The 19077-nt window shown below is 44.5% G+C and overlaps 2 protein-coding genes across 2 annotated transcripts in view; both read right to left on the reverse strand.

Moving 5' to 3' along the window:
* The window catches only part of LOC142802944 (neprilysin-like), a 45634-nt gene extending 35919 nt beyond the window's left edge, over positions 1-9715 (reverse strand). Inside the window, exons 1-2 of the mRNA XM_075888028.1 lie at positions 9674-9715; positions 9044-9148 (exon numbers count right to left, since the gene is read on the reverse strand). Of these exons, the coding sequence (XP_075744143.1) occupies positions 9044-9148; positions 9674-9715 (147 nt within the window). The remainder of the gene's footprint in view (positions 1-9043; positions 9149-9673) is intronic.
* Positions 9716-13662: 3947 nt separating this feature from the next.
* LOC142803332 (neprilysin-21-like) lies at positions 13663-18208 on the reverse strand. Its single transcript, XM_075888450.1, has 2 exons — positions 18068-18208; positions 13663-14866 (listed from the first exon to the last, which is right to left on the reverse strand). Exons 1-2 carry the CDS (start codon positions 18194-18196, stop codon positions 14528-14530), a joined length of 468 nt encoding a protein of 155 aa, XP_075744565.1. The 5' UTR covers positions 18197-18208; the 3' UTR covers positions 13663-14527.
* Positions 18209-19077: the final 869 nt, after the last annotated feature.

Here is a 19077-nt window from a genome sequence, read left to right on the forward strand (position 1 = left end):
AATTAAGAAGAGATGCTACTCGAAGACACTTTTTTAATAATCACCCTAGAGCAATGAAACTTGAGCTGTTTATGGAACGTTTTGTGCTGATTTCAAATATATAATTAGTTCTCTTGAAAGTTACACACTTTTAGCTCTGCAACTTTAAAAACTGAAAACCTCAACCCTTTTGCCCCCGCTCTTTTCAACCCTAAACTTCTGTAATTTTTTATCATTCATAGCTCATAATGCCTCAAATAATGTGTAGAGTGCAACTAACAAATTAGGAATCACATACAAAATATGTAATACGCGTGAAAAATAATGGACGTAAAAAGTCCATATTTCACCTACCCTTGTGAAGGTACACATATTTTGTTATACAATAAAAAATTGAAATTTAAGCTAGATATTTGCATTTGCAATACTTTGGAAAAAAATTTGGGCAAAATTTCATGCAGATCAGAGCACTAGAAGTGCCCGAAAAAGAAGGGGTACTTTGCAAAAAATGGAAAACATTGTGTTTAGAGAAAAACGAGTTTTACAGTTAAACGTGAGTTTTTATTCATGAAAGATATCATTAAATTAGATGACATTTGCACACCAAAAAGAAGAACCTTTCTTCTAGTGGCCACTGCGACTACGCAGGCATTTTAAATTTGTCCCTCTCGGCTTTTTCAAGCCAACTCTGCACAGACATTTTGCTCATAGACACGGCCAATAAACGCTTGCCAAACTTCCGCTCCATCTGGCAGAGCCTTGTGCCAACTGCAAGCTAGGAAGAAGTTCGACAGGACTGCGAAATCCAAGCTAAGTACAACAGAATCGAAAGTTGGGCTCGTTGGATATGCATGGTATGACTATCAGTTAAAGCGCACGAAAAACAGACATGAAGACAGGACAAGGCTACAAGTGCTTGTCCTCTCTTCATGTCTGTTTTTCGTGCGCTTTAACTGATGGGTATACCAAACTAAGTCCAGTTTCATGCCATTTTGCAGCCATACTTGTGCCACATACTGTTGTACATAATGACAATGTCATCCCTGCTTAGTTCTTTCACTGCGAGCTCTTTCGACCTCTCAAGATTGGCACTGACGTCATTCATTGCCGCATCAAGAACATTCCGGCTGACGGGTTTGAATGACTTTTGATGCATTGGCGTTTGCAAGCCAACAAGTGCCGCAAATCGGACCAGCTACTCGTAGCCTATTCCTACAGAGTGCGCCACACAACGGGTTTCACTTGCGAGCAACGCCTTTTTGCATTCATAACGGAGGTAAATACACGAGGAAAGCATTGTTCAGCTGCGCTGCTCGACAAGACATGGGCACCGCAAGTAGGTTTCACAACACATACAGGCGCACAGCAGCCAATGGCGGTCCCCAATTCGTACCACATGATAAGCCAGTCGTGACGCTCGAAAAACACGCAGAAGAGTGCTTCTTTTTGATATTTCTTGCGCTGCATCAGCGAGAGAAACTGTTGGTACTTTAAGAGTGAGGCTCGAATCTTCGACTCATGCGATCAACATAGGCCAGCGTCGGCGCATCATCGGCGGCAAAGTGCTCGAATACGTCAAACTTTCGACCTTTAATGGGCACCTTGTGCTCTTTAGATGCAATTTTGAAGCATTTCAAGTTAGGTCTCGACCTGTATTATTTTTTCATAACAGTAGAGGTACAAATCTTATCAAAACAGGCAAAATAAAAAATCGGTTTTTTGAAAAAAAAAACGTGCGTTTTTCGACCCGCATCTCCCCTTAAGTCATCATTGATTCAGCACAATTTCTGTATATGTGAGAAACGGGCCCATACACAGAGTCGAGGGTAGGTGCAATATGCTGGTAGAAATTTCGGTAGGCTGCTTATGAATCTGCCAGAATAAGGCCCAAACTCCATAAGCGCGAAAATGCACGCGACAGCGACGAGCGACGCGACGTAGATCGGCGTCGCGCGATCAGTCGCTAGCGCAGGCAAACCTCATTCACGCGACGGCTTCGGCGAGCGAATTCCACTGTTGCTGGCATGAGGCCGTCAACGGCCGTCAACTCGCACCAAGAAAACCGCGTAGCGAGCGGTTTCCAATTAAAAAATAAGATATATTGTTGTGTAATGGAACGGAAAGTGTTTATTATTGCCTTGCAGCATTTTTTATATGCGCATGCGTAATAAACATTGCGTTATTTCTTGTTGCGCATACGTGACTCGGGCAGGGTCACGTGCACCTATGTATTCTTTGTCTTTCCCGGTATTTCGCTATTGGCTGCTTGAGCCCAGCACTTCCGGGCGATGAGCGACGGTTTCCAAACCTGGAGAACCGAGCGATCGCGCGAAAACGAGCACGCGACACGTCGCGCGAACGCCCTGTTTCGTCGCTCATAGCGTCGCTCGTCGCTGTCGCGTGCATTTTCGCGCTTATGGAGTTTGGGCTTAAAGGTCGACTGAAGGTTTCGTATAGGGTGAAGGACATTCCTGCTTCTTTCATTATAGTTGTGTCTGTATCCTGGACGACTCATACACAATCGATCTATTTTCATTCATAAATGACGCTTGCCGTGTATTTGCCGTTAACTGGTCCAGCAGCATAGAAAAATAAGGCACCCTAGAGTGTGAGTATAGTTGTCGTGAGCTGTGGCCCGCACCCGACGTCCACGATTCATCTTTTCGAGAGACAAAAACATGATGAAAACACTGGAGGCAAAACATCGGCGAGCGCTTGAACTTCCCTTTCAGCAGGGGAACACAATAGCGTCCGGCTCCGGCGGCTGCATTTCCGATGGAGCTGGACATGTTGTAGGGGCGTGTGCTCAGTTTGGGATGCGTGTTAAAAAACCCCAGGTGTTCGAAATTTCGGGAGCTCTCCACTATGGCGTCTCTCATTATCATATCATGGATTTGGTACGTTAAACGCCACATATTTATAAATCAATCGAACACAATAGCGTAATTAGGTGCTGTGCACACCGAATTTTTAATATGGAATAGATTTGAGCGCTAACGGACAAGACACAAGAAAAGACGACAATACGAGCGCTCATGGAGTTGTTTTTTCTTCGTTTGTTTTGAACTTTTTCTGGTTGCACTCAAGTCAAGTCTGAAAAAAAAACAACGTGCCCAACAAGACATTTTATTAGGGTGCCTCTCAATTGCTAGCCTGCCTTCGCTCCTCGATGAATAACCAAGCCTTGCCGGAAGGAGGCCAACGTCTTTGCACGATGTATTGGTAGTTCCAAACTATGCTGAATAGCTATTGTAAATGCAGCTGCGGAAAACCCACTGCATCACAGCTACGCATTTTGCAAACCATCTCAAACACGAAGGCCAACATGTGCGCTTGTATGTATTGCTGCTCATGCTATTGATGTGTTTGCGGCTGATGATGATGAAATTCTTCATCGTGCTTTGTAATAGATAGGTGCTTTCCTCAGTTTACCTGTCTTTGTGCCTGGCGCTATTCTACACTCTTGTCACTTCACCAAGGAGAGAGAGACCACTAGGTGGCGATGACGAGTGAAGCACCGCTCGCATGTGCCCCGTGCGGTTTGCTAAATTTATGTGATTGTGTTTTGACTTACCTGTACTGTGCTGTCACACTGTGCTCAGTAAAATCAAGGCTACCCGTGGATGACAAACGTTTCTCGGTGAGCAGCCTCTTCACATCTATTTTCTGTCAACGACATGCCCGCTATGACCACGCGAGCAACGCAGCCGCGGCAAGACGCCTACGCCCGAGACGCGCCGAGCGTTGACGGCGTGGTAGCGTTCGATGGCGAAAACTTTGTTGGCTCTTGCGAGAGCACCTGCGGCGTCTCATGGCCGGTTGAGAGCGACGAAGACGCCGCTTAAAAAAACAATACGTCCCAAGACAGACGAGAAGGCAGAGTCCGATACGCCGGCCTTGGACCAGGCTGAAATGAAATACCATGAGAGCGTTGCGGGTGGGGGCATGACCCACCAAGACAACGAAGGGACCGACGGTACATCTAAGGAACGCGACGATGATGTAGGCTGGTAGACAGTCCTTACCGTTCGTCAAAAGATAGGTCTCGCGAAAGCGGGAAAGAAACTCACGACTACAGCGGGAGACTATTACTTCATGAGTCCTACATCCAAGTCACTTTTGCAATCTACGTCAAAAAGAAGACCACGGAAGTGGAAGCAACCACCACTCCCCAAGGAAGACTTCAAAACCACCGTAAGACCATCCCAAGGACTATCTATAGGAAAAATAACGGCACCACAAATTGCAGAAGCAGTTGTGAACGCGTGTCAAGGTACAATAAGCGGCAGGCAATTTTTGCTCCGGCTGAAGCCAGGATCCAACATATTCATCATCTCCATTCCCAACCAGGACGTGGCTAATATCACCAGAAAAATCACAAGCCTCACTCTCAACGGTAGATTGCATGCTGTCGATGGCTATGCAGCAGTGGGAAACGGCACAGGAAAAATATTCATATTTAGTCTGACTCCCAACACAAGCCCAAAAACCCTCCTGGCAAATTTACGCATACGGACACAAGAAGTCGAGATCCTAAAAGCCAGAATGCTTGGAGAGACAAAAACAGCGATGATCACGTTTTTTGGCCCCTTAACACCAAGATTTGTGTACTATATGGGTGGCGAGGTCCCCTGTTTCCCATTCAAGAATACAATACAATTCTGCTAAGCCTGCAAGCAAACGGGACACAGAACAGACGTTTGCCCGGGGCCCACTATCGCCGTTTGTCACAACTGTGGTATGAAGGAGCCTCAACCAGACCACCCTTGCAACCCTGTATGTTCCACGTGTGGAGAGGGACACTTGACTGGAACCAAAGAATGCAAACAGCGCTTCAAGCAGCCAGTAAGGCAGCAGCATCCTAAGGTGCCAGACCAGACGACAGACAAAAAGGCATCTAACGGAGCCTTACCATCGCCACCAAAACCAAGGTGGTATGAAATGGAAGACAGTGAATATAAGAGTGGCCACAGGTTGGAAACCAGGCGTATCCAGCCGAAAGCAAAAGGCACAAGGCACGATCACGGGAGAATGGAAAGAAACATCACAAATTAGGAGCCCCAAAGTTGCAACCTACCTCCTGTCCTCAATCCCAATCCACTACCCTAACCAGGACGCCTGGAGTGGCTGGGAGCTGGAACCAGCAGCAGATCAGCAGGGCGGCGGGGACAGCACGAGAAGTGACCCCAATAACATCCCACCCTGAGAATCAGAGAATACTTACCGAAAACCGATATTTGCAGCAGTCGTTGGGCGAATCCAAAGTGGAAGAACAGCTCTCAGGATGCAATAGCAAAACTCTATGGGCGCATTAGTCCAAACTAATCACGCAGATAAACCCTCCACTCAGCCCATCAAGTTAGAAAGTATTGAAAAAACGATAAGCCAACTGGTGCAATAGATGCACGGTCTGCAAAACTTTCAGAAACAATTGTATGCTGAGCTTCAGAGCTACAAGGCTTATGGGCATGTGCAATTGAATAAACAGCGAAGCTCACGTAAAAGAGCTTGCAGTGATCCGGATGCTTCAATGGCAAGTAAAACTGAAAATGGGGCAGCGTCTGATTCTACAGATGTCGAGAGTGTGATTAGCCATGGCCAGTAATACAACTCGCACCAATGACTTCATACAGATATGGCATTGGAACTGCCGCTCGTTCCAAAAGCGAGCGGCGGCGCTGCAATCATACATGGACGCTGCAAATGCGCAACCTGACGTGATATGTTTGCAGGAAATTTGCAAGGGCCAAATAGAATTAAGAGGTTATTACACCATCCAGAATTTAAAATAGTCTATGATCGCCACATTGGTGCATAAATGTATTGCGAGCAGTGTATACCATCAATATTAGAGTCCAACCGAGCACCAACTGATTGAGCTTCATACCACCAAATGCCAAAACGTTTATCCTTAATATATACAGCCCTCCAAAAGAGCGTCACGTTAACTTTCTCGAGATGTTCGAGTGGGCTTTTGGACACAAGGGACATAAAGACAGATTAGTCGTCGCAGGCGACTTCAATGCTTTTTATACTTGTTGGGGATACCGAAAAACACCAGGAGAGGTGCAGATTTATTGCAGGCAGTAGAGAGATAAGAGCTGCATGTAGAGACCATGCCACAGGTGGCCACTAGACTAGGCAAAATTGTTTGCATGGACACATATCCAGGTCTAACATTCACGTACAATATTAAAAACGGATCGTGGAAAAATCTTGATGACAATATTGGGAGTGATCATTTAATAATCAGTTTTTATACTTCCGCACCGAAGCTCGAAAGGTCGTATGGGATTGCTAAAATAACCAATCGGGAGGCCTACAGGTAGTATCTGGTGACACAGCAGCCGCCAAAAATGCTAGACGACTGGGTGGACGACACGTAGAAGGCGTACAGCCTACCTACCAAGCACATCAAAATAAATAAAGAAAACTCCAGTAGTGCACCCCCACCTCATGCACTTGTGTGAAGGCCGGCGCAGCATCATCAAAAGGTGGGAAATGTAGAGATTGATTAAAAAGGTGAAAGCCAGAATCGCCGGATTGTTCATAAAAGCTAATGAATATGCTCGAGAGCTTCAGGCTAGTAATTGGGTCACTTTCTGTGACTACCTGAGGGTAACGTTCTCTATAAATAAAACGTGCGCAATATTGAAAAGTAGGCTAGACCCGATGAACACGAAAACTACTACAACTAAAACATTGCGAGCTTTAGCGGGAAAATTCAAAGGGGATGATGCTTTGCTGCAAATCCTTCGGTAGAAATACATTGGCAGCGGTAGGGCAACTATACAGGATCTAGAACACAAGGGTTTAGAAAATCGAGACCTAGATTCCCCGATAAGTGAGCAAGAGAGCTTCGTGGTTGAAATGTCACGTAAAAGGCATTCGGCTCCGGGAGAGGACCGAATAACCAATGCGATGTTGAAAAATATGAGTGATAAGCAACTTAGAAAATTTACTTAATAGTTTAACGAAAAAGTCTGTGCAGGGGGAGAAATTCCTAGCCAATGGAAGGAGGCCAACATATTTCTTATTCCAAAACCTGGAAAGGATAAAACGCTCCACAACCTTCGGCCCATATTGTTGACATCATGCCTAGGAGAGGTTTTTGAGACAGTTGTGCGCACCAGGCTTTCTTAATATATAGAAAGAGAGAATTATCTGTCTCGCAACATGTATGAGGTCAGACAGAATTTGTCTAGGCAGGATGTATTCCTTCGAATAAAAGATGAACTGATTCAGAATGTAATCACTGGAGGCAAAAACGTAGTCGCAGCGCTAGATTTGTGGCAGGCATTCGATACAATCTCTCATAGACTTATACTGGAAGAACTGGAATCATTGAGTTGTGGTGCTCGAACATTTGGCTATATAAAATCGTTTCTTTCCAACCGCACAGCACTCATTGGCATGGAGAACATACGCTCCAAAAAATTCCATTGCCAAACACAAGCACACCACAAGGCGCAGTCATTTCTCCACTCCTCTTTAATATAGCGATGAATCAACTAGCAAAACAGCTGGAGCGAATTCTTGAGCTCCAATTTGCGTTCTACGCCGATATCACTCTGCGGGTCAACAAAGTCTCCCTGGGAAAGAAGGAGCAAACTTTACAAAAAGCGATCGACGCCGTCTATGTGTTGGCTAAAGATAATGGCATGAATTGTGCACCAGGTAAATCAGAACGCGGATACATCAGAATTTATCCACATTCATGACAGAAATTATAGAAACAAATCAGCCATACAACTAAGCATAGGAGATCAAATGCTACCGTAGAGACAAACGATGAGAATATTAGGTTTATGGCTGCAAAGCAACAAAAGAGCAAGCTATAAATCAAAATGCTGAAATATACACTGAAAAACGTCGCTCAAATTATTCACAGAATAACAAGAGAGGGCAAAGGGCTAAACGAAGGAGAAACTAAACGCTTGGTACAAGCCTCCATTCTTAGTAAAGTCACTTATGTACTACCATCTCAGGAGCTCACACCAACGTAAAAAAAAAAGAGATTGACTTGATCAAACAGGGAGCATACGAAGCTACCTTAGTTGGATCACTTAATACACTCAACAACAAAGTGGAAGCGCTCACTGTGTACAACACTTTCGAAGAGATTGCGGCAGCAACAATTCTCTCGCAGAAAGAACGACTATGCCTTACAAAGGTAGGCAGAGGAATCCTCACTCGCTTGAGATGCCCTACTAGACCACAATACTGCCGGGCGAACATTACTATGATGGCTAGGGAAACACGCCAACACATAACCGTTTGCCCCATTCCGCGAAACGTTGTACCATGGGGCGAGAAGACAAGCTAGAGCTCTACAGCTTCAAAGACAGTTTGGTGAAAGCCACGAAGTAATATACACCCGCGCCACTAAATCAAACTAGGGCTGCGTTATAGTAGCTGTTCAACCAATGCCGCATTCCGCTAAAACTGTTGCTGCCTCAATTAAAACAACCTGTACAGCGACGGCGGAGGCGGCGGCGATTGCGCTAGCTATTCGAACTGAAGAGGCAGAGGACACCTCCGTATTAGTCTTGTCTGGTTCCCAGGAAGCCTGCAGAATGTTTCTCCGTCGTTCACTACCAAATATCGCCTAGAAAATACTAGGTGATAGGCTGATACAAGACCATGCTATCATTCGGTGTTCAGGCCACGAGGGTAACTTGAGTAATGCGCTGGCGCCCAGTTTCGCTCGTGATTCGAGCAACAGAGTGAGCAATGACACCGATAATCAGTACGAACCATTCACTGCACGCGATATACTCGAGCATCAACAGAAGACAAGACAGTGGTATGCTCCACCACACAAATCGCTCAATGTTGACGAAGCTCGCAGCTAAGACAAATTCAGGTTAACACCTATCCACGTTTAGAAAGGTGGCATCACACAAAACTCGATGCATATGTGAACCAATGTCCGTAGGGCGAGTCACGACCGACGTTGTAACATGTCAGATGGGACTGCCGGAACAAGCCTATGGAGGTTCAGTCGCCTGTGATACTCAAGCTACTGAGGGAGCCTTGGGAAGCCGTCCTCGCCAGACCTTACCTGAAGACCCAAAGGGGTCTCTGGATCAAGCCGGTCGAGCTGCAGCGGCCACTGGTGTCCTGGAATAGGGAAACCACCCTTGACATTTTCTCCTCCCGTTTTTCCCTTTTTCATAAATAAAAATGTTGTATCATCATCATCTTCACCAACAAGAGACTTTAGCGGAGGTTTTAGTAGTTATATCAACTAAGGAGAGTCTTTTCATTATATATGTCATTCATACAATAATTTTCCCCATGTGGTTTCATGTAATTGTGAGACTCTGAGGTAGAATACATCCTTACCAGGCAGAAGGACTGGACAGCGGTGACTTTTTGCTCACATCTAACGACGCAGACACGGACGTTGATACTGCTTCCAGAAGTTTTGCGAAACGAGCTCTTCAACGCCATTGCGAAGAACAGTACAGCGAGCCTTATGAGCGTAGTGATCCGAAATAGGTATACGCAACGACTGTGTTGGCGTTCTTCACTTAATGAGGATAATAAAGATGACGATGGCATAAATGAGATGGCCACACCCACTCTGTCGAAACACATCTTTTTTTTCCTCAAGCGAGGTTACAGTGCTTGCCCTCTCCCAAATGCTCTAAAGAGCTTCTAGAAGTATTACAAAATAACTGAAACTCACCTGGCACTTCGCGGTCTTCTGGATTGGCACAGCTTTAACCATGCACCGTCTTCGTGTGAAGTCATTCTATGCACATCATAATACCGTAATAATGGAATCGAGAATTCGCTGATCCTTAACGCCACCGTGACGTCATAAAATAAACGCAAACAACTTGTAATCGCTGATTATGTGTCTTGTTCAGTCACCCGTATACTTGACCAGGTAGCGCGAAAAGCAGGCACGCATATTAGCACTCAAGAAAGAAAGACTAGAAATTAGCTCTATATTGGAACTCATTTTGTCAAGTTTTCCTATACTTTGAAGTTAGCGCTCATTACGGGTCAGTGCTTTTTGCGCGCGCGTTTTCTTTTTCGCTACGTGTTCTAGAATGCAATTTTTGAAACTTCATTTATGTTTGAGCTCTTGTATAAATCCGTTGTAGTTGCATGATAGCCACTCTTGCCCATTTATGAGACATCTTAGGACCTAGCTTGAAAATAAGTCTCGTGACTTGAACGAACACCATCCAAGAAAAAGCATGTATGCCAGGGAAATGCTATAGGTAGGGGGGCTAATCAGGTTACCAAGTTCGCGCAAATAAGGCCGCCGTAGCAAGGACAGGACGCGTTCATTTTCTAAAAGTGAAAGCGCTCCTTGCCTTGCAATGAATTTTGCCAGGATGATGGCGTCATTTGAAGAGGTGCTGCTGATGGCAGTACAGAAGTGCATGATAAAACGAACACTTCTTTAGCGCTTGTTTCATCATGAACCCTTACCAACACACCCAACTGGCAGTCATCCTACAAATGTACATCATAAAAAGCTTAAAGGGCTGGTGACACCTAATTTCGAGGCTATCCCAAGCCTGTTGTGGGTTTTCTCTGTATGCAGGGACTCTCCACACGAAAAGTCAGGCAAACCAAACGCGTAAACTATATTTTAATTCACTTCTTAATATTGGCACATTCCGCGTAGATGGCGAATCAATGATATGCAAAGCACGAATGAAGAAGGTTGATATGTCACTTTAAAATCAGCAAATTGGTACGAGGCGGAGGAAAGTTATGGCGTGCATGACATCTATGGAATGATTTTTAGGTTTGAACGTATAACTTACCTTCGTATTCTATTCGCGTCACCTGATATATTTGGTATATGTGCAGCTAGCAAAGCAGCTTTGAGCGTACTATGAGCGTAGCATGTAGTACAGTTTTACATGACAGGCATGTCATAATTATCATGTTTCGACGTGTCATTTACATTTGTCGTCAATTCAGGTCACGTATTCCCAAATTTGGTATATGGGTAAGTAGGGAAATGGCCGCAAGCACATCATGAGCGTGGCATGAGGTTATGTTGTTACATGACACTCATCTGATGATTACCATGTTCGCACCAGTCACATACCTTCGTCGCTCGTTCACGTCCCGTAATACCAAACTTGGTATAAGTGAAGCTAGCGAAACAGTGGCGAGCCCATGTAGCGTTGACGCGTGCGCACGCTGGGCAAAGCGATGCTACTCTATTAAAACGCGAGCACTCTCTAGTGTGACGCAAGGCACGACCACCGTCTGTTGGCGAGGCCCGGCGGCAACCGGCGCGAAATGTGACATACTGCATTTCGCACCGGCGACGTTACCCAGATAGCACCGCGTCTGCCTAGCTTCGTGACGGAGGGACGCCGGGCGCTCTCAAACGCGTGTGCGTCAAAGCAACGCAGCGCGGCGCGTGCATATGCCAGGTAAATCGGCGCCTAGCGTAGCATTTCGGGCATGAATCGATGAAATGAACGCCGGTGCGCATGTGTGCCGGGTCACGTCGAAGAGTGTTGGCGCCTTGAGTGTGGCATGTAGTCATGTTGTTACATGACACGTATCTCATGATTATCGTCTTTGCACCAGCCACATACCTTCGTCATCTATTCACGTCCCATTTTACCAAATTTGGTACATGTGAAGCTAGCGAAACAGCCGCGAGTGCATCATGGATATGGCATGTAGTCATGTTACATGAACGCATCTCATGATTATCATGTTTGCACCTGCCACATACCTTCCTCATATATTCACGTCCCGTAATACAAAATTTGGTACATGTGAAGCTAGCGAAACAGACACGAGTGCATCATGAACGTGGCATTTAGTCATGTTACTTGACACGCAGGTCATGATTATCATGTTTGCACCAGTCACATACCTTCGTCATGCATTCACGTCCCTTAACACCGAATTTGGTATAGGTGAAGCTAGTGAAACGACTGCAAGAGTAACATCAGCATGGCGTGCAGTCATGACTCATGACTTACATGACATGCATGTCATGATTTCCTCGTTAGAAATTGTCACTGGTGTTTGCCATGCAGTCATGTCATACCATGCCATATTTGCAACAGGTTACAAGAGCAGCGAGAACATGAAATATAAATCATGACATTCATGACATACATGTCATGATAATCATGTTATGACTGGTATAATATGCTCATCATACAGTCATGTTAAGCCATGCCAAATTTGGTATTGATACCAATAACAAAGCGGCCAGGAGAGCTAAAAGTCGTAGGCGGCTAGATAGATAGAGAGATAGATAGATGGATAGATAGATTCATTGATAAATAGAAAGATAAATATATATGTAGCAGATAGATAGACAGATAGATAAATATATAGATAAATAGAAAAAAAGATAGAAATATAGATATATAGATAAATAGACAGACAGATAGACAGATGAATAGGTACATAGAAAGATAGATAGATAGATAGATAGATAGATAGATAGATAGATAGATAGATAGATAGATAGATAGATAGATAGATAGATAGATAGATAGATAGCCTGAAAGATGCCGAAGTTTGCTAAAAATGATTTGCATTTAACATTGTAGCTTGCTGCTCACTCTCGCTATCTAGGCAAATCGCTTGCGCAGCAACACTGACGTTTTAGACTAGAACCAGGAACGGCAGCTGTTTTGACGTCACAACAGATTTTTAGTGACGCGAATGACCTCCGCCATTTCCGAAACGCATTTTGTGAACAAGCAGAAAACTAGCATGCCTGCTGTTACGAGTGTGCTGATGACCTTTGCAGAGACACTGTGTGCGTCCGTCAACGACTCGGAGTGCTGTCGAAAAGACACTTGAGGCGTCGTTCAGAGATGATGCGCGCGTTCAACAGCGGGGTTGTCTCATCCTCCATCAGCATCTCGGTGTCTATGAAAGGTCGGTTCATCGAGCGTCATGCGGCTTCCTTGTCCACGCCCAGCACGTACGTTGCAATAATAAAAGCTTTGTTCCCTTCTTGCTGCCTTTTGCCTTGCCACTGCCTCGATGCTACTGCAGCTAGCCATGGCGACTGTCAGCGCATTTGTTTTGCTGGCGCTTGGTGCGGCTTATATGCGTGAGAGCAGACGGAACTCAACACGATGTTCATCACAGCCTTCTGTGCTCACGTGACCAAGCCACCTACGCACCGACTTCACTGCCCAATTCGGAACCACGAAACCGAAACTGAAATTGGCCCACATAGGTAGAGCAATATTAAATTATTTAGCGAAAATGCACGAATTTTGTGTGTGTATCATGCTTCCTGGAGCTGAAGGAAACGCTTACAGCAAAGAACACACATGCCGCAAATTTGGTGGCACCATCCCTTTAAAGCAAGAATGATAGAATGTACGCTTCGAATCGCCTGACTGTAACTATTCAACTAGAAGACTAGTCGCTGCTATTCCCAATCGACATGGTATTAGCCACACTGGTGGCAATGTCATGGTGACATTGTATTGCCCCCAGTGTGGTCGACATCTCTTTTGCCAGGCTTAACTTTGCCTTCATGGACATTCTCTATCCTGAACAACTAACTTGACTCATTGCACAAATCGTGTGTACATCTTCACCAAAAGCACTGTTCAACTCTCCCGCTGCTGCTGACATTTCATCAGCTATCGTTGTATGTAAAGTTTCAAGAATATGTAGGCACTCATTCAAAAGCCATGTAGGTGACAGTAAAGACAAATACTTTTTTATTCCATCAAATTACTCTTCCACATTTCTGAAACAGTCGCACTCCCCACGTGATCACGCTTGGTACGCAAAAAAAGCACAAAAAGAAATTTGGTTACCAACGCCACCCTTAGATTCCCAAACCAAACGTCACATTTTGCTGCATCCATTGCTTCTTAAGTAGTTTCTAATCAGTAAAGTGATCAAGTACATTCAGCGTTTCGAAAGCCAATAACCAAATGATGATAAGGACGATAGTGATACGTTAATTCTTTCTAAAAATAAAAATACACAATTGGGACGTGCATAAGTCAAGGATGATTTACCTTTCTCAGGACACCAGTGACCACCACCACTCCACCGGCTTGATTGTGGATACCACTTAGGGTCTTCAGCTCAATTCGCGTGAGGACAGCTGCCTAAGGCTACCCCTGCATCATTAGTATCATAGGTGACTATGGCTGCATAAGTCTGCTGGTACATTTCCTTTGACACGTTTCAACGTTGGTTTCAAGTAGTAGTGGGGACATGTATTTATATATACGTTCTGTTTGAGAAATTTGCTTAGCCAATGTTTTGAAACTACATAATATAGACATCGAAATGTTGCCCATGGGCATGAATATTTCGGAGCGAAATTGAAGAAAGGAACTCGGCAGCTTTTTTTCTCTAATCAAAAAAGAATAGTAACAATGAGAATTTATCAAAGTACATTCATAGAGCAATTCATTGTTTCACCTTAGTCTCCAATAAAACATAAAACTCTAATACGATATCAAAGCTCGAAGTATAGAAACGTTATATATTCACAATTGATAAACATATCGCACAATATATATCTAATAGCACAAATGTAGAAGTGCTTGCACTACCAGAAAGTGCACTTGTCGCGAGGGTTCATGGGCGTCCCCAACGGGCAGGAGAACGCAGCCGAAAATTGTGGCATGTTCATGAGTGGCACCAAACAGCGAGATCGGCTTGGTGCATACCGATCTCCAATCAAAGGTTCCTGTTCGCACCACTTAACACAGCTGCTGATAAAGAAGATGCGCTCGGCTGACACGTTGAGGCCCGACAGCTCGATGTCCCGTTCGTACGAGGGTAACGACGAAAAGGCCGCGTACGCGGTCAGGGTGCCCACGAAGTCGGCCAAGTTCTCCGAGTCGAGGGTGTCGTTTACCATTTCCTGTTGAGATCTCATTATTAGCTGCAAGCAAAGTTAAAGGGCAATGTCAATAGGCGAGTTCACAGCTCCTGCTTAATTAAAAAAAAATAATAAAATTCAGGACCGACAGTGTTTTCGAAGTATGCCACACAATACACTCCATTTGTCTGCACTGTGCCACTGCTGCACCCACAAATCTAACTGTTTCGCGAAACACATCAAGTGCTAAACGGATACAGGTAGTATTCATATTCTAGTGGAAGCCGCCTATAATACAAATGACATAATACATTGAACTTTAAGCATTGAACTTTAAGCTCAACTGATACAGTATCCCAATAATACACCGGAAAATACAACTAAAACAAGGCTTAGGTGACAGAGGAATGCCAGGGATTATATAAAGACGATGGTGTGAACAGAGATATTTAGAGTCTCACTTTCCTCGGGAGGTAAAGCAATCTGGGGAATAGACAGGCTACTGGCTTCACATCAATAATTCTCAAAATACCCCTCCTTTTTACAAACAGTAAAAAGTAAAGTTGATTTTTCTTGTGCAAGCTTTGACTGCTAACTGAGCGCAGCTTACCCACCTATCCCGGTACGTTACTCCGCCATATTACTTTCGACTGCCATACACAATATGGTAAATGTAGGGCCTGAACCACCTCGCACAAGTCTAATGGCTGCCGCAACTTTTTTTTAACAACTAGCACTGGTGTACTTACGTCTCGCGCGTGGTGATGAGCCTCCTGCTCATACCGAGTATTACACGTTGGCACTCATGAAAGCAATAGCGAGCTGGTTTTGCGGAAATGGCGGAGTTGGTAGTGGCATCCTTAGTTGTGAGCAGAAAATTATAATCTTGTTCACGACCAAAAAAAAAGTGAGAAAGTTAGAAATAGAATAAATAGGACAAAAGTCTGGGTGTCAGTAAGAATAAACCTGGGTGTCTTGGGTGGCAAGCGGGTGTTCTACTGCAGACCCATGCGTCTGCTTGAAGTATCGTGAAAGTAACTTTATCTGCTTGGAAATGCCGCGAGAGTAACAAGCATGGTTTACAAAGGAACGCATCTTGTATACATGCTTGACTTGTGTCGTATACTATCGCAGTATTATTGCGTGGTACAAGCCTACATTGCGAGCGGTTGTTAGAACATACGATTGGGATGACTTCGTGCTTTAAAGCGGGCCACCCACTACGAAAGGCACACACGTTATGGCGGCTTTTCCCTTGAAGCCACATTGTGGGTAAATAGCAAGCTCGAAAAGATTTCAGGCGTTTATTTGGTAAAGCTTAGAGTGCTACTGACTACATGGAATGCAGCCGTATGCTAAACGTTACTGAGGCAAGCCCTTTAGCACTAAGTGCGCTCTAGGGACAGAACATCGCCATCACGTTCAACTTTTCAAGCATCCCCGTATTTTTTCTTCAGCCAGTTGATATGAGTGTCAAGGCAAGTTCGTAGTCATTCACTACAGCAGGATTGTAAGGCGTTGTATTTGTTGCATTTATTCACTTGGAGCACTTCGCCAGTGAAATTAGAAAACTAGCACTGGATTAGCTCGGCTATGCCAGGATACACATGGCGTGAGCTACGGACGGACGGATGAATGCACAAATAGACGGACTTGCTTGCAAGCGAGCACTCGTGATTCAAGTTCCAGCCCACAAGTGACATCGTTTCAGACGCTTTCAGGCAATCTCAGGTGCGCTAGCTGGGTGTTGTGGGACGTCACTGCTCCTCAGGCATACGGAGCACGGCTCTCAATAAGCCACACAAAAGTGCTCAACCTCGGCCAGTGTAACTTAAGCTACAAAATGTACTTCAGATGATCAGTGCCACCACACCAGTTGTTCTGTTGTTCCAGGTAGTTCCTCCAGAATGCTTTAACTTTGTCATGGTCCACGGAGGAAAGTAACATCAATTATTTCAAAATTGACCATCTTTGTGACCTCTGTTGGTGGGTTTGAGGGGGACCCGGCAACTTCAGCCAATGAATGAGGGTGCAGACAACATCATCTTGTGATTGCACTTTTTAGGATGTGAAACACTCCACCCTGATTATTTTGTTACTACATTGCATTTTGCACCGCCTTCCAGTGTTGCTGGTACCTTCTTTCAAGGACAGTATTGCTTCGTGTCAGACGCATCGGCCATCATCGTGAAGCCCTTTTCCTAGCCTTAACATGACAGTACTTCTATCAATTTTGTCAGCAAAAATATTACCTAAAATTTTTTTTCGGGGGGCGGGAAGGCTAGCTGGTACTCTTGTCGCTTTTTGACGATCTCTAATTGTATAAAAGTCTGTATTCTGGCCTGTTAGTTTTTGAAAAGTTCATATGCAGCAATATTGCACTGCATCTAATTAGGTAGACAGAGTTAGCAATGACGATCATCGTGTTATAGTGATGAGCAATATATACTGGGCCGGCAGCAGCAAATCCGTGCCTAATGAACTGTAATTTCTAAGTCCCCATGTTAATACGGCGTGTTCAAATTCAACAAATACCGCGCCTCTTGTGAATTTAGCACTTTTCACCAAGTATTTTATTTCACGCCACTGTGGCCTCTGAAAAAGGTAATTTTGTACCATCTCACACTTCCCACGAACTTAAATTTGCATACCCCAAAAATCCGTGAAAAATTACTTGCGCATTTTGTCAAGTCAATTAAGTACCAGCTCTACATGTCGCATACGTGGCATCGTGAAAGCAATTTTTTGTGCAGTCTAAATTACCGGTCGTTTTGTGAATCTCTTATATGTATATGTGAATGAAATACGTGCTTTGTGAGTGTGAAAAATTTTGGGCCGTGAGAGGCGTGTAAGCGCTTACACGAAGTCCTTTAATTATTATTTGTCTTCATAGCAGCCTGGTTTCACAAAATCCTATTGCTCTGAAAATAAGAGATTCGTGTCATTCATGCTCAGGCTAGCGCTTTGGCTGAAAAAGCCCCGAAAGGCGTCTCTCGTTTCGAAATTAAGTATAGCGTTTGTACTTCAACATTGCAATATTTTGCGTAGCAGTCGCATCATCTCAATTACGCGATGACATATTTGAACCATCCGTTGTAGTCACATGAACTACCTCAGTAGTACTATTAGCGCTGCTTGCACGCGCCTAGCGAAGCTGTGAGTCACACATGCTATAGTTTTTTCACAACACGCGCCTTTTTGAACACGTTTCTAGAGGAAATAAATAAAACATCGCTTCATTAGAAGCATAAAGCATGTACTCACTGCAGCTCTATGTGATCGTCGTATGCAAAATGTCCTATTGGTGTACTCCTCTGCTATCTTTTGCGTTCTCCAGGGGTCGTGGTGACTTTTGTCGTCGTAATTTGAACCCTGAACATCATAGCCATGCATGATCTCGTGGGCCATTATCTGCGACAATATAGCATAATAATTTACGTGCGAGAAAGCTATTGAAACTCATTGGGCCTCTTGTGCATCTTAAGACAAGTCATATGTGAAATCGATCTTTTTTTTCAGTTTCAGCCCAGTCTTGGTCCTACTGTTGCCGCCCTGTTTCCAACAAATTTCATTACTTCCTTATGTCTACAGGATCAGAGGTCTCCTAAGCTTCCTGCTCTTATTCTCGCCTGCACTGCTCAAACTACCAGTTCACAATTCACCAACGATGACGCCATGTGGTGGCATCTCCAAGTGACACCGTAGTGAAATAATGATTAGCACATCAGATTTGTTTGGCAATCTGTTACAACATAATGCAATAAAGTGTCGACGTCATCACGCTGTGATTGTTCGCATGCTAGTGTTGTCACCGATGACGCCGTGGGACGCCACCACCGACAGCTCTTTTTCATGATTTGTGAATCATCTATGGATTTGGCATTACCGCTGCACACCAAGTCAAGGAAGTGATCATGCGAGAACGCTTGGCCTATTTTCAGAAACATCGCATCGCTGTACTTCTGCTAAAGCTGGCGCATACACACGCACACACAGGCACGCACACACAACACGGTTAAATGTCGTTTAACGTATAATTTATTCTGTTATAGTGACTTTCTTGTAAAATCCCTGCCTTTACTTGTAGTAGGTTCCAAGTAGCCCCCGCACAAGCCTTTCTCTCGTACAACACTGACTTTATACGCACAGCGCCGGCGTTAGATTTCTGAGAGGACGCTTTTATATATACTCTGCATCTATATATGTTGTTCGCTCACAACCATCGCCGCCAATGTCACTAACATAGCATTTCCGATATAATGATCTCTCCTGAT

Source organism: Rhipicephalus microplus, chromosome 3 (assembly GCF_043290135.1).
Source record: "Rhipicephalus microplus isolate Deutch F79 chromosome 3, USDA_Rmic, whole genome shotgun sequence".
Lineage (NCBI taxonomy): Eukaryota > Metazoa > Arthropoda > Arachnida > Ixodida > Ixodidae > Rhipicephalus > Rhipicephalus microplus.